Source organism: Phoxinus phoxinus, assembly GCF_949152265.1.
Source record: "Phoxinus phoxinus genome assembly, chromosome: 15".
Classification (NCBI taxonomy): domain Eukaryota; kingdom Metazoa; phylum Chordata; class Actinopteri; order Cypriniformes; family Leuciscidae; genus Phoxinus; species Phoxinus phoxinus.
Window position 1 is genome coordinate 27,260,009 of NC_136890.1, and position 13,191 is coordinate 27,273,199.

Consider the following 13,191-nt stretch of genomic DNA (forward strand, 5'->3'; position numbering starts at 1 on the left):
GTTGTTTGAGCAACACATCAATAGGTCGATTTGATGTAGTTTTGGACATCACTAATAAAGACTTACAAACTCGTACTGTCAATATGAAGCATAAACAATAGCCTACCTAAAGAAACAAGCACATACTGGATTAGACAAGTGAATCAATAACCCTAAAAATGTATATTAAGGCAAAATTAAATCAACAGTTCAACAAGATAATACATTTAACTACACCAGCCAAGCCAACACAAAGACTGGTCTTCTGCCAGGTCTTACACAACGCAATAAACAAGCAAGAACACACAGCTGAGACAGTTAAGGCCTGTATGGCAATCCCGACTTCGCCACACACAGGCACATATGCACAAACATACTTGTAGCCCTACCTTTATTCCTAACCAGCATGCAGTGCTTCCCAGTCCTGGTCAGCTGACTGATCCACAGTTCCCAGTACATTATCCCAGTTCCAGTACAAGGGCTGATGGCAAAACACTCTAGCCCCCAATCCTCAAGTTCTGGGTTTAATTCACACAAGACAGCGAGTTGAAAATCTGACACGCTCCTCTTGGTTGAATCATTTCAGAGTTGCTGGTGCGTCTCCGAACTCAGAGTTTCCAACCCCGCAGCCGGAATGCCAGTCCGACTTGATTGTGGGCCTCCATGCCAACTGCCTTGAGTAAGAAATGCCCACATGTGCTTGTGTGAGATATGGGAAGATTGAAGTTCTGTTTTATTGGATGTCTTGCGAGGGGAGGCGCGTGTGTGTGTGTGTGTTTGGGGGGGTGGGGGTGGGGGGGGGGGTCAGAAGGGGGTAGAGGAATGAGCAGATGGTTCCATTTCTACACCATGTGTGCTGCCTACCCAACATCCTCATGGGAGAGTCTGGAAAAGCATTGAGGTGTGGAATTAAACGTACCACTAAGTTTCAGAGCAACATGTAAAATGTATTAAGACAGGATCCTCATTGCTGAATTATTTAGGTACACCAAAATACATCTCGACATTCAGGAAAAAAACCGTCAGCACACAAGACGTCAATAGACTAGACCAGTGTTTCTCAACTCTAGTCCTCAGGACCCATCTCCCAGAATGCTTTAGATGTCTCACTATTCAACACACCAAGAATTGAATTGAAACAGGTGTTTAAAAAAAATATACAAAAAATCTGGTAGATGGAGTTTAGAAACATTGGGCGTAAAATGCGTATGTAAACATAATAAAATAAATTAAAAAAGATTAAAATCTTAACGTTTAGACTATAGAGGCCAGCTACCCACAAATCAAATGGACAAGACCATCAAGTCATGTCAAAAAGATAATATTTCATGAGACAAGAACACATGAATGCCAGACAATGTCTTACCAATTACCAACAGTCATTGAACCACAGACTGAAGTCGGGGACGTGTCAATCAAAGAATAATGGTTGAAGGTTACAGGTATTGAAGATAATACGGAAAGTGGCGCATTCCACGGACGAGAATCCATGAACCGCATTATTATACAGCTAAGGCTGCATTATGTATTAAGAGCATTTGCCAATCATAATATAGCATAGTGCTATTGTGAAATCACGAATGCTGCAATTCAATTAAATTAATAAATGTGCTGCGTATTTCAGGGTTAAGGGTGGCACTTCATTCTATAGGTTACACGTTTCTTCCAGCGTCTCAGAGCAGCTCCGTTCACAGTAAATGCTGCTCCACTCCAACTCAAGTCTCGGTTTCCAATAACATGAAGCATTTCATAGCGAAGTGTTGTTATTTACATGCATGGAGTGCATCTCAGCCGCTCACTTAAACACCATCTCTGCATGCTTCGGGTTTGGGTCGCTAAAGCTAAATTTCAAGCAAAAGGTTTGCAGGATTAAAAAAAAAAAGATTTCTGTGGCAGCACAGGAATAATAAAATACCTGGAACAAAGCATCAATTACACACCTGATCCAATATGTATCGATAAAAGGCCGACCAATAGATAAAAATGTCAAGCCCTGTACATTCACAAACTTTGCTCACCCTCATGCAACACTTCTGATTGATCTAGCAATTGACCCGCGTAGGGCACGTCGCGTGGCCGCATGTGTTTGTCCTGCGTGTGCTCCTCAGCACACGTGCGGTTTCTGTGTGTGTCTTTGTGTGCAGAAGCATTGCAGTGAGACAGCTGGGGGAGAGCTGTGTGTGGCGTGTGAATGGGCATACTGAACGGACTGACCTGTATGGCCTTGTCCTGATGGGAGTCTAGCGCAGCTGTTGTGCTGAGCTTAAGCCAGGCTTATAGCAGCTGCACCAGCACCTCTGTACTAACACAGCTTATGGACAGAACATCCTGATGCACCAATATCAAAATTCTGGCTGATATTTCAAACTACCAGTATACTATTTTGTTTGAGAAATCAAAAATATTCTAAATCTTAAATGCTGCAAGCGGATTTTTCCAAACCGGTATGATGCTATTTTCTTTGGAAAGCAAAAAAGGAAAATGTTTCAAATGAAAGTTCAAGCAAAAACTAGATTAATAAAAAAAAATAACAATGGACTATATTAAAATTCTATGCTATTTTTTTTTACATTAAATCTAATGTAATTTTGAAATGCTGCAAGTACATTTAGATGTATTTAAATGTCACAACATTATGATGTACAGTATGAAAATATGCTAAATTACATATAAGAGTGTTATTAAATTAGTGTTTCTAAAGACAACTTTAAATATTAAAATAAATAAAAATACCATGAACAATTAAATATCCAATCACCAAAAAATAAAAGAATTGGCATATAACTAATATTATGCATCCCTTTTTTTTTTATCTCACGTTGTTCTGAATGTGTAACCATTACACTTAAACATTACATGTATTTGCATTACACTTCAAGACAAACACACACTACTTTCGGTAATACATCACTTCAGCCCATTTAAGAATATTTATACCACAACATATTTTACTCTAAAATCACCAGTCAGGGGATGTTCTGAAAGCCTGTCCAAGTAAGTGACAGTAACCGAGAGGGGGCGGGGTTTATCAATGGGTCAGTTGTCTCAACTCCTCCCCAAAATCCGATAAATCAGACACCTCACCTGCCCGTCACCAGCTCTGGATTTCCCAAGGCACAGAACAGCCCCCTAACATTACACTGGAATGTGACAAGTACATCTGTCATGCAGGACATTGTGACCAACATTCTCATATGCAAGAGCAGCTCGCAGGAGGAACGGACAAACATTCCCTGACACTGCAGGACTTTTCGGCAGCAGTGTCGAGCATATGCAAGTCGACAGGTCGACACACTCCTGCCAGGTCTCCCGTCGCGATGATAATTGCATGCGTTCATAGCCTGTGTGCGGATGGACAGAAAATTGACATTTTCCCAAACAGAATAGCTGTTATTTCCTCCAAACAAATTAACTACGGTAATTTAAGAGTCCCCCAAAAAAATTATTACTGCAAAATAAGGTAATGACATTTTTTGAACAGGATTAACCAAACTTCGATCCCTTCTGCCAGTGGTCCTGCTCCAAACTCATGCTAATGTTGCTGTTCCTGCACTGGTGCTCAAACAAACAGAGAAACGCCACAGTGATAGTGACACAGTGTTTATAGTTTTTGTGGAAATCAATCTACGAATGGCTTACTCTTAAAAAGTGGTTCTCAATCTGGGGGGCTGGGACCCACTAGGAGCCCGTCTTAAATTATTTAAATTATGTTAATACAACTAAATCTCTTAATAAAAATGCTTAAGGAAAGAAAACTCAAAGATTTACTAATTTAAATTACAATATTTTTATTTTTTTTATTACAACAGGGGCACCAAAGATTCAGCTTAAGAGAAGACCGATAAGAGGGCCTTTGGATATTATCTTGGGAGTCAAAAGGTTGAGAACCATAGCTCTAAAAGAAGTTAACATAAAATAAACATTCTGTCATTATTTTCTTACCCTCATGTTGTTCCAAACATGTGTTTTTATTTTTTCATGGGAAATAAAATAATTTTTAAAATGACAGTTTGTGCAAGAATTTTAATTTTTTTTTAAGTGAAAATAAATAAATAAATATGTAAAAATAAATAAATAAATAAATGAAAAAACAGTAAAAGTATACAAGTAAAACATTATGCTACCGACACCAAAACAATTTTCTCACTTTCTCAAATGTAGAAAAAATATGCAACATGAATTTTTCGGTTTTGGATGAGAATGCAGGCTAAACAACACCTTTTGGGCAAGATTATCAGAGAACAATGGCATAAATTTTGTCAGTTCTTCAAAAAAACTATTACAAATTGGAAAATAGCACAGAAGTTGTGTGAACTACTTTTAACATATAAAATAATATACAGTATACAAGTGTTGAACAATATGAGGTGAGTAATTGAAAATTGAAGTCTAAATAGTCAGACTTCAATTTTCTTGGTGAACTAGGCCTTTACAGGAGAAAGTATTTCAAAATTGAACAAATGAGCAAAGTCATCTTTTGTGCTTGAGAGATGCAAGCAAGAATCACCATTACACCTCGAGAGTGCCGGTGAAGTGTTGCACGAGGGAATGACAGCACAAGCTCACCTGTTTATCTGAAAGCGCTCAGCACAACACAGCAAAAGCCACATGGTGCAAGACAAGGCCTATTTTTAGATCCAGCGCAAAACAAAACTATCTTGCCATAAATACTCCCAGGATAATCATGCTGTGTACATGCACAGAGGAACTGCCGAACAATGATTCCTCAAACAATGGGCCCATATAAACTGACCATATGAAGGACAGATCCTGTTCATTCACAATAATGAGGATCCAACAAGAGCTCTCTGCAACAAAGAATGCACAGTTGTCCCCCCTCTCGCTCAGTCTCTTCCTCTTTTCCAGTAAATGGCTCTCCAGTTGAAGAGACTAGTGCAGTATTACAAGACAATAGACAATCTGATGAATACTAGTGTCAAAAAGGGAAATTCATTTAGGCTACCAAGTACAATTAATATATATATATATATATATATATATATATATATATTTATTAGTGTATAAAATATACAATAGTATATTACACAAAACAAACCACAAAAAAACTAAACATAATATAACTCATTCATTCAAGTCTCATTCATTCACATATTTTTTATAAAATACTACTGACAGAACTCAGTCACTTGTGTTTGAGTGCATCCAAATTTGACAAATCAGAACTCAAAAGGGATCGCATTACAAAACGTTTATGCCTATATTTACAACAGTTCTGTCAAACTCCCGTAAAGAGTTTTAGAGTTTGCTGAAATCCTCAATAAAATGTTAAAAAGAAAGATTACAGACATACTGTGCAGCAGACAGAATTTCAACAATTTACACGCTCTATTACCAAAACAAGATACATAACTGCTTTTCAAATGTCATTCATCCACAAGTCAAGACATGAGTTTTTCTTTTTATCTTACAGAACCCTTAAAGGTGCCCTAGAATGTGTTGAAATAATATTTTAATTTTGTCCCTGATATCTACATAGAGGGTTTGTGGCTTAAAAAGCCATTTAAAATGTCCAGAAAAGGTTTTACAGGTCAATTTCCAACCCTATAAATTGCCCCTAGAATGAAATGGTCTGTTTTTACCTTATTTGGAAGGGTCATGAATAGTAATGAGGAGTTCTGCTCTGATTGGCTCTTTCACTGCAAGCGTCAATGGCAGAGGAGAAAACCCGCGTAATATCAAAATACTACTGTTATCGTGTCACGAAATGTAATTCTAAGAGTGTTTCAGTCGAGAATGTAGTTGTTTAAAGGTCAAATCTGTGGTTTATTTATAAAGATAGCGCCTATTTGAAAAATATATCTGACGTTTTCGGAGTTGTGAGGTCCAGGCGATCACCGGGCGTTCAGCGCTCAATAACCCCGACTGGAACAACTTTTCCTCGGCTAGTGCTTCTGATGTTTGCCGCTGGCTCTGGTGTCTCTAGTCTAGTGGTTAAACATGAGATATTATTTGTCTTGTGTATATCTAACTGGCGATCTTTGGTCTCATTAATCTATAATTTGTTCCATGGCAACTCGTTGTGGCTGAAGGCAAAGTGAAGTTTCATAATTGTATATATTTAGGCTATTTAACTTGAGCTATAGGCTATTTTAAGCTGACTTATGTTTGACTAAATTGTTTGCTTTATTTATTTTTATTTACTTATACTTTTATACTGGATATCAGATCATTAAAACTGACATTTAACAAAAAGAGTCAATTGTGTAATTTTATTTTAGACTGACAGTTATATATTTTAAAATATATATAATATTTTTTATATTTATTTTATTATACATTCTCTTCACTGTACATGTATAATAAAATAAAATGACACAACCCCGTCTCTGTTTTTTAAATGTCAGTTTTAATGTTCAATAATGTTTCATAAAAGAAGCAGGGTTGCGTTTTATATTTCGTGTTGTTATAAATATATGCAGTGAAGATAATCAATGTACACGTTGCCTGAACCACATTTGTGTGGCCATTTAATGTGTTTAAGAATTTTTTTTTTTAAATGAAAAGAGGCAGAGTGTTGTTTTATACCATATTTCGTTTTTGTTGCCTAAAATATACATAAAGAGATAACCTGGAGTAGCAAGAGCGTGCTGAGTGACGCGATCAAGAACGCCGCTGTCCCATTTGCAGAATAACCGGACTTGCGTCCTCTCGTCCTCGGGAGTTCGTTCTCCTAAGTCGAACTTGGCAAGTCTGAACTACCAAGGACGCAAGTCCGAAGTTTGCGTACTTTGTATTGAGAAACGGCCTCGGTGTAGCCTACAACCGTATATGTTTGAGCCGGTTTCAGACGACGATGCAGAGTTTGAGGAACAAGCGGTTGTTTGTAGAATGCAAATGGACGTTTCGGAGTGGTAAGTTTATTCATTATTTTCAGTACGAACTTAACAGTCACGTGTGTGTGTGCGTGTGTGTATGTGCGTTCGTTCGTTCGTTCGTGCGTGCGTGTGTGTGTGTCTGTGTGCGTGTGTGTGTGTGCTTCACCTGCAGCGCAGTTCTGTGTAGCACCGTATCTCTGAAAGGGCTTGGCTTATGCAAATTTGGGAGCCGTACATATTAATGATCCCATCGGTTACGTCACAGTAGGTGTTATGTGGAGATTCGCCCGTTTTTCAGGGGTGTTTTTCAAAAACGAGATTTAAACAAGAAGGAGAAAACAATGGTGTTTGAAACTCACTGTATGTCATGTCCATGTACTAAACTATTGTTATTTAACTATGGCAAGTTAAATTCAATTTCACATTCTAGGGCACCTTTAAAGGATTAGTTCACTTTTAAAATGAAAATTATGTCATCATATACTCACCCTTAAGTTGTTTCAAACCTGTATGAATTTCTTTCCTCTACTGAACACAAAGGAAGATATTTAGAAGAATGTCAGTAACCAGAAAGTTTCTGGTTCCCATTGACTTCCATAGTATATTTTTTTCCTACTATGGAAGTCAATGGGAACCAGAAACTGTCTGGTTACTGACATTCTTCTAAATATCTTCCTTTGTGTTCAGTAGAGGAAAGAAATTCATACAGGTTTGAAACAACTTAAGGGTGAGTATATGATGACAGAATTTTCATTTTAAAAGTGAACTAATCCTTTAAGTCACAGATCACGATTCAAATGTTTGAGGACGGTGAAATGTTTCTGAAAGAAGCATTAGTCTCACCAAGGCTCCATTTATTTGATCAAAAACAAAATAAAACAGTAATATTGTGAAATATTATTGCCATTGAAATATGTAAAATATAATTACCGAATTCCTGTTATGGCAAAGCCATGATTTCTTCAGAAATCATTCTAATATGCTGATTTAGTGCTCAAGAAACTTTTAGGCTATTATTATTATCATCAATGTTGAACACAGTTGTACTGCTTAATATTTTTTGTGGAAACAGCGAAACATTTTTTGTCGTGATTCATTGCAAATTTAAAAGAACAGCAGATTTTTGAAATAGAAATCTTTTCTAATACTATAAATGAATTGACTCACTTTCATCAGTTTAATGTGTCCTTGCTGAATAAAAGTATTAATGTCTTCTTTCTTTCTTTTTTTAATGGTGCCAACTGCCAAAACAAAACTTCTGAACGGTACTGTAGCTTTGAGTTTGTCAGAAAACCCACATCAAATCAATTCCCCATTCAGAAATAGTCCAGATAGGACATTTTACCTGTGCTGAGTGGACATTCGGGCAGTTAAGATTCCCGGCTACTGTGATTTACATTACCTGTTCACTGGAGGTTCTAATGGGGCTCTATACACAATAAACCTACAACTGCAAAGCATTGTGGAATTGCTTAATGCTTCTCTCGGGGTCCCTCTTTTCTTTTAAGCTGGATCAGAAGACTAGAACACCAAGCTTGACAGGTCAGCGCAAACATAATGATCTGAAAGGAGGAGGTTTTCTGAAAGAACACTGTTTTGGCACCCGATCAAAAGCCTTCCACACTTAAACATGCTCTTATTCTTTTGAAAAAGAAGTTTGATGAAATATGAGGACACACTCTAAAATTGGCAAGGAATTCTGTATGTAAATTCTCTTTGTACAAGCATGCACAAGCATGAAAATCACGTACGCCCTACAGCTTAAAGGGTACTTATTAAGAGTTTATGCAACACAACATGGACTCAAGACACTTAAACACCCTATCAGAATGAAATGATATTTTCTTTTTATATTTATATAATTCCGAATCATCTTTTGTCAACTACAGTCAACAATAACAGTGACAATCGCAAAAGTGTTAAGATTGTATGAGTTAGCAATGTGATGGAACCATATGGTGACATGAAAAAGATTTTTCACAGATTTATATATTTACACACTAAATCAGACAATCAGTAATCTTTCCCTCTTTGTCTTTCACTCGTTGCTCGAGTCATTTTGGGGCTGTGTCCAGGACGCATCCAGACCTGTGGCTCCTCCCTCTGAATAACATCTACCTGATGCACCGTTGCTATCTGTGGTTGCCACAACAGAGTGGGCAGAACAGAATTCATCAGACTGCTCACATCCTCCATATCTGAGGAAATATCTGTTCCCACCAGCAGCATCCACTGCTTAAAGGTGGGGTATGTGATTTGCAAAACGGCTGGCAGATTTTGAAAATACACAACTCAAATGGTCCTACCTTCTTTCCTTTGACTCCACCCATTCAAAGAACATGGATATGGATGGGGGGAGGGGGGGGGAGGGGGGATGGTACGACCGATTGATTGACGCACTTACTGTCCAATGATTCTAGGTGGTCTTGGAAATGATTGGCTGGAGTTTCGAGTCCTGCCCGTTCCACAGATGATTAAATTGCTTAATTTTTATTTCAGTGCTTCTAACTCAGTGGCTGTAAGTGGGTTAGGAATAGGATTTTAAGTGATTTTGAAAAAATGGCCAAAAAAGAGAATTACATACCCCACCTTTAACTTCCTCATAACTTAGTCCATTACTTAATTTTACTTTAACTGTTAAAAGCTCTCCAAAGAATAAAATTAAATAAATAAGGGCACTGATGAAAATGAAATATAATAATTTGATGAAAAGGTTTGTGTTTTATACATTACGGTTCCTGTTTGAGGTCAGTAAGTTTTTTTTTCAGATAAGTTAATACTTAATATTTAGCAAGCCCACATTAAGACACAAGCAGAGCAGCATCACATCAGGAATATTAGGCTGCTGTCACTTTAAGTATGGATCTACTGCTACACTTGTGCGTTTTATTTCTCAATTCTCAACACATGCAAAGGTTTCATTTTGTTTTGTTAAGTACTTCATTATTTTACCCAGAGAAAAATGTTGGATTATGCAGAACAGACATTATACAATGCAGTGCCTTAACGTAGTTAATTAATCAAAACCATCGGTAAATTTTTCATGCTGTAGCCGATATGCCGATGGTTTTTAATTGATAAAAAATCGTCAGACTAATTTATGTAAACGTTGACTAGCCGTTCCAGCCCTATTATCAACAGGGAAAAGATGCTTTGTGTCCCCATAATGGTGTAATAAACTCACGAAATTGACAGTTTCTGGATAACTAATCAAACATTCTGTTGAGCCATCACATTCAGATCATGTTAGGAACGCTGTTCCTAAAAGCAATTACACAAATCACCACTAACGCTTTCCCTGCCATTGACGGAATTTGTTCGGCTGTCTGCGTTTTCACGGTTATTCGGCAGGGGGCACTATTACACATCTTCTGAAAGAGTGCAGAATCTCTGTATCAAAACACAGGAGAAGAAGCAGCAGAAACAAGCGACCGCATATGTAAGCAGATGCATATGCAAAATAACGCGATCATAAACATTAAACAGCATTATATCAAAAATGCCTAATGTTAGCCTACTGAATGAAATGCCAGCCCAGGAAGTGGTATAGGCGTACAGGTGCAAGCTTTGGGTGTGTTGATGGACGTGATCCATTCCATTTATGTTTTGATCATCATTCTCAATACAATCTACGATTTTCAGCTTTTAGCTCAAAATGTTGCTTAATTTTTTTTTAAATGAAAGTTGAATGCTTAGATATACATCAAAATATTATGGGGGCCATGAAACTGGCTGGTACCTTTTTTCAAAAATGCTGGCAGGAAAAGAGTTAAGTATACAAGCATTGCACCTCTTTATGCAGGTCTAAAAAGAGCCTGCTTAACCCAAGAAACAACTACAGGGCCAGCATTTCATTTGGAGGTGAGAACAGTATTTGAAGACATTTCGATGAAGGCTTTAAGAGACATTCTCTAAGGAAGACAACCCCGTCACCAGATGAGGGTGAACGCATTAGCCCGGTCTCAGAGATAAGACAGCATAAGCCTTCGGTATTTAATGAGCCTGGTGGGCCAGACACATTACGAATGGATTGAGTCAGCCAAGTGGTCTTGCAAACAGGAAGTGTTGGCAAGCTGTGGAGGACCTGTCAGAACACGCATCGTGACCTCAATAGCGCCAATGAGGAGTCGTCCATTTAAATACAGTGGTTGTTGGGTGTCGACAACCCTTCTAGTGAATATATGCCATAAACGGATCATAACATGTTTGATTCAAACATTCATTATCAATAGAAAATGAGCTGTACTACAGCTCAAGGGTGTGATAAAGTGTTATCTAACGCAGTGAATGCATTAGTGAAAGGGAACACTCTGTTTCAGAAAGTGAACGTGACGCCTCAAGTACATAAAAACACCAAAACATTCACAACATAAAACACGCAAAGGCTGGGAAAGGAAATGGCACTGACACATAAACTAAGCAGATGCTATGATACGTCTGATGATAATGCAGATCTGGCTTTAACCCTATAATCCCCTCTGTCCAATCTGATTTCACTACTGATTTGTGGGATCATTCACCCAGTGCTCCAATATCGTAACGCTCAGACTGGCCATTCTTTGTGGATGGGATACATTAGAACTACTTTGATGTATATGTGACCAAAAATAAGGCCAAACATCATACACACATGCAAAGTTGCATTACAGAACTGCTAATAAAGACAAAAGACAATACTTTTTGGGTGAAAAAAACAATAATAGGCTATATATATATAAAAAATAAATAAATATTATACAATATAATATAAACTTTGCTTTGACAGCCAAAAAATGTTCAAGGCAGGAAAAAACATTCAAATGTAACTTTTTGTAGAGCAAGGTACAAGTAATATAATTGCAAAGTTGAATTAATTTAATTTCGGTGTGGTTCCTTCAAACTGTCCATTTCAATGAATCGATTCAAAACACTAATTCCTTCATTCATTTGCATCATCACACATCGAACAAAGGCCAAAAAGAGCAGAAAAAGCTAACAGATACAGAACAATGACACATTATTCCTGGTCTGAAGAGAAAACATGAAAACCACTGATCTGCAGAGAAAGGCAACAGAGAAAGAGTTGAACTGAAAAAGTCCAATATCTCCATCACTGCCCCAACATAGAAGAATTACTCCAGTGTGTCATCTAATCCAGACCTTAATAAGGACGCAATGAGAGGATGGAACCGGATAAGGCTGTTAAAATGAAGCAGGATTAGCAGATGTCTAGGAGAGCACAGGCACCCACTATCTCACCAATGAGACAAAGATGAGTCTCCAATTCACAGTGTTACCAACTACACATGTTAAAAAAATATATATAGCCTATATATGTACGATCAACATTGATACTTTGAGTCTACTAGTGACAACAAATTGCGGTGTTCTAATGACCTCTAGTGGTGCAACAACCAAATCGAACCGTGGGCCAAGAGAGTCCCTTCAGCTCTTCACAAGTTTGAGACAATTTTATAAAACTTCTCCTCGGCTGTTTTTCTTCAAATCTATCTCACATATCAAAAAATTGATTGTTTAATCTAATTTAGCCCTTAATTCCCATCCTCTTACATCCTGGGAATTTCACACGTGTCGGTGCTGTCTACTCAATCCTTTAGAACAAACTGAGATGAAAGATATTGTTATGTTACAGCAGCATTATGCCTGCTTACCAGAAACTAGAGCTCCAAAACTATACCTACACCAAATACTCAAATCATCTACGATATTCTCTCATATTCCCTTAAACGAACAGTTCTGACTCTCAATTTAGCTTGGGTGAGTCTCATTAGAAGCTGCTGCCAAATCCCAACATTATATCATTAATTTAACACACACAATCAAAATCACTCTATCGGACAGCCTCGTGGCTTTTCGCTTTCCCAAACCTTGGAAATGCATGATACATGATGGAACAACAAACACAAACAAAAAGGAAACTTCAGAGAGTTCGTCTGTACATTTTATCTTCTAATCGTGTGCCAACTAAAGCTCCACACTGTTCTGAGCTCTAAAAAAATCAATCGTTTCGGGTACTTTGGACTGCATTAAGTTCAGGGCAGCACTTTACACCACCCTACTGAAATAATAAAAGCCTGCTGGTACAGGACAGAGTTGATAAATAAATAAAAAGAGTGTGGAACTGGCCCCGTGACCGGGCTGACTCATTGGCTGTCTGCAGGGGACAGGAGGACGCAGACAGGACCACTCTTTTATCCCTCCGTCTGACGGCGTGGTCAAATTAAGCACAGTTCGTCACGGTCGTATCTGATGGAATTCCACTAGGTAATGAAAGAGATGAAGAATATTCTCCTGGATCTGACGGAATTCAGCTTTGAGCGTTAGATGAGTCGCCTGTCGATGTCCTGAATGCACTATGGGCAGAAAAGCGTTGGGA

The 13,191-nt window shown here is 37.9% G+C and overlaps 1 protein-coding gene across 2 annotated transcripts in view; it reads right to left on the reverse strand.

Moving 5' to 3' along the window:
• abl2 (c-abl oncogene 2, non-receptor tyrosine kinase) overlaps positions 1–13,191 on the reverse strand; it is a 32,983-nt gene that overhangs the window by 14,816 nt on the left and 4,976 nt on the right. Inside the window, exon 1 of one of the 2 annotated variants that reach the window (XM_079638754.1) lies at positions 369–685. The exons of the other annotated variant lie outside the window; for it this stretch is intronic. Coding sequence (XP_079494880.1) covers positions 369–438 — 70 coding nt within the window. The 5' untranslated portion in view covers positions 439–685. Of the gene's footprint in view, positions 1–368; positions 686–13,191 lie in introns of those variants that run through there. 2 annotated transcript variants of the gene reach the window in all.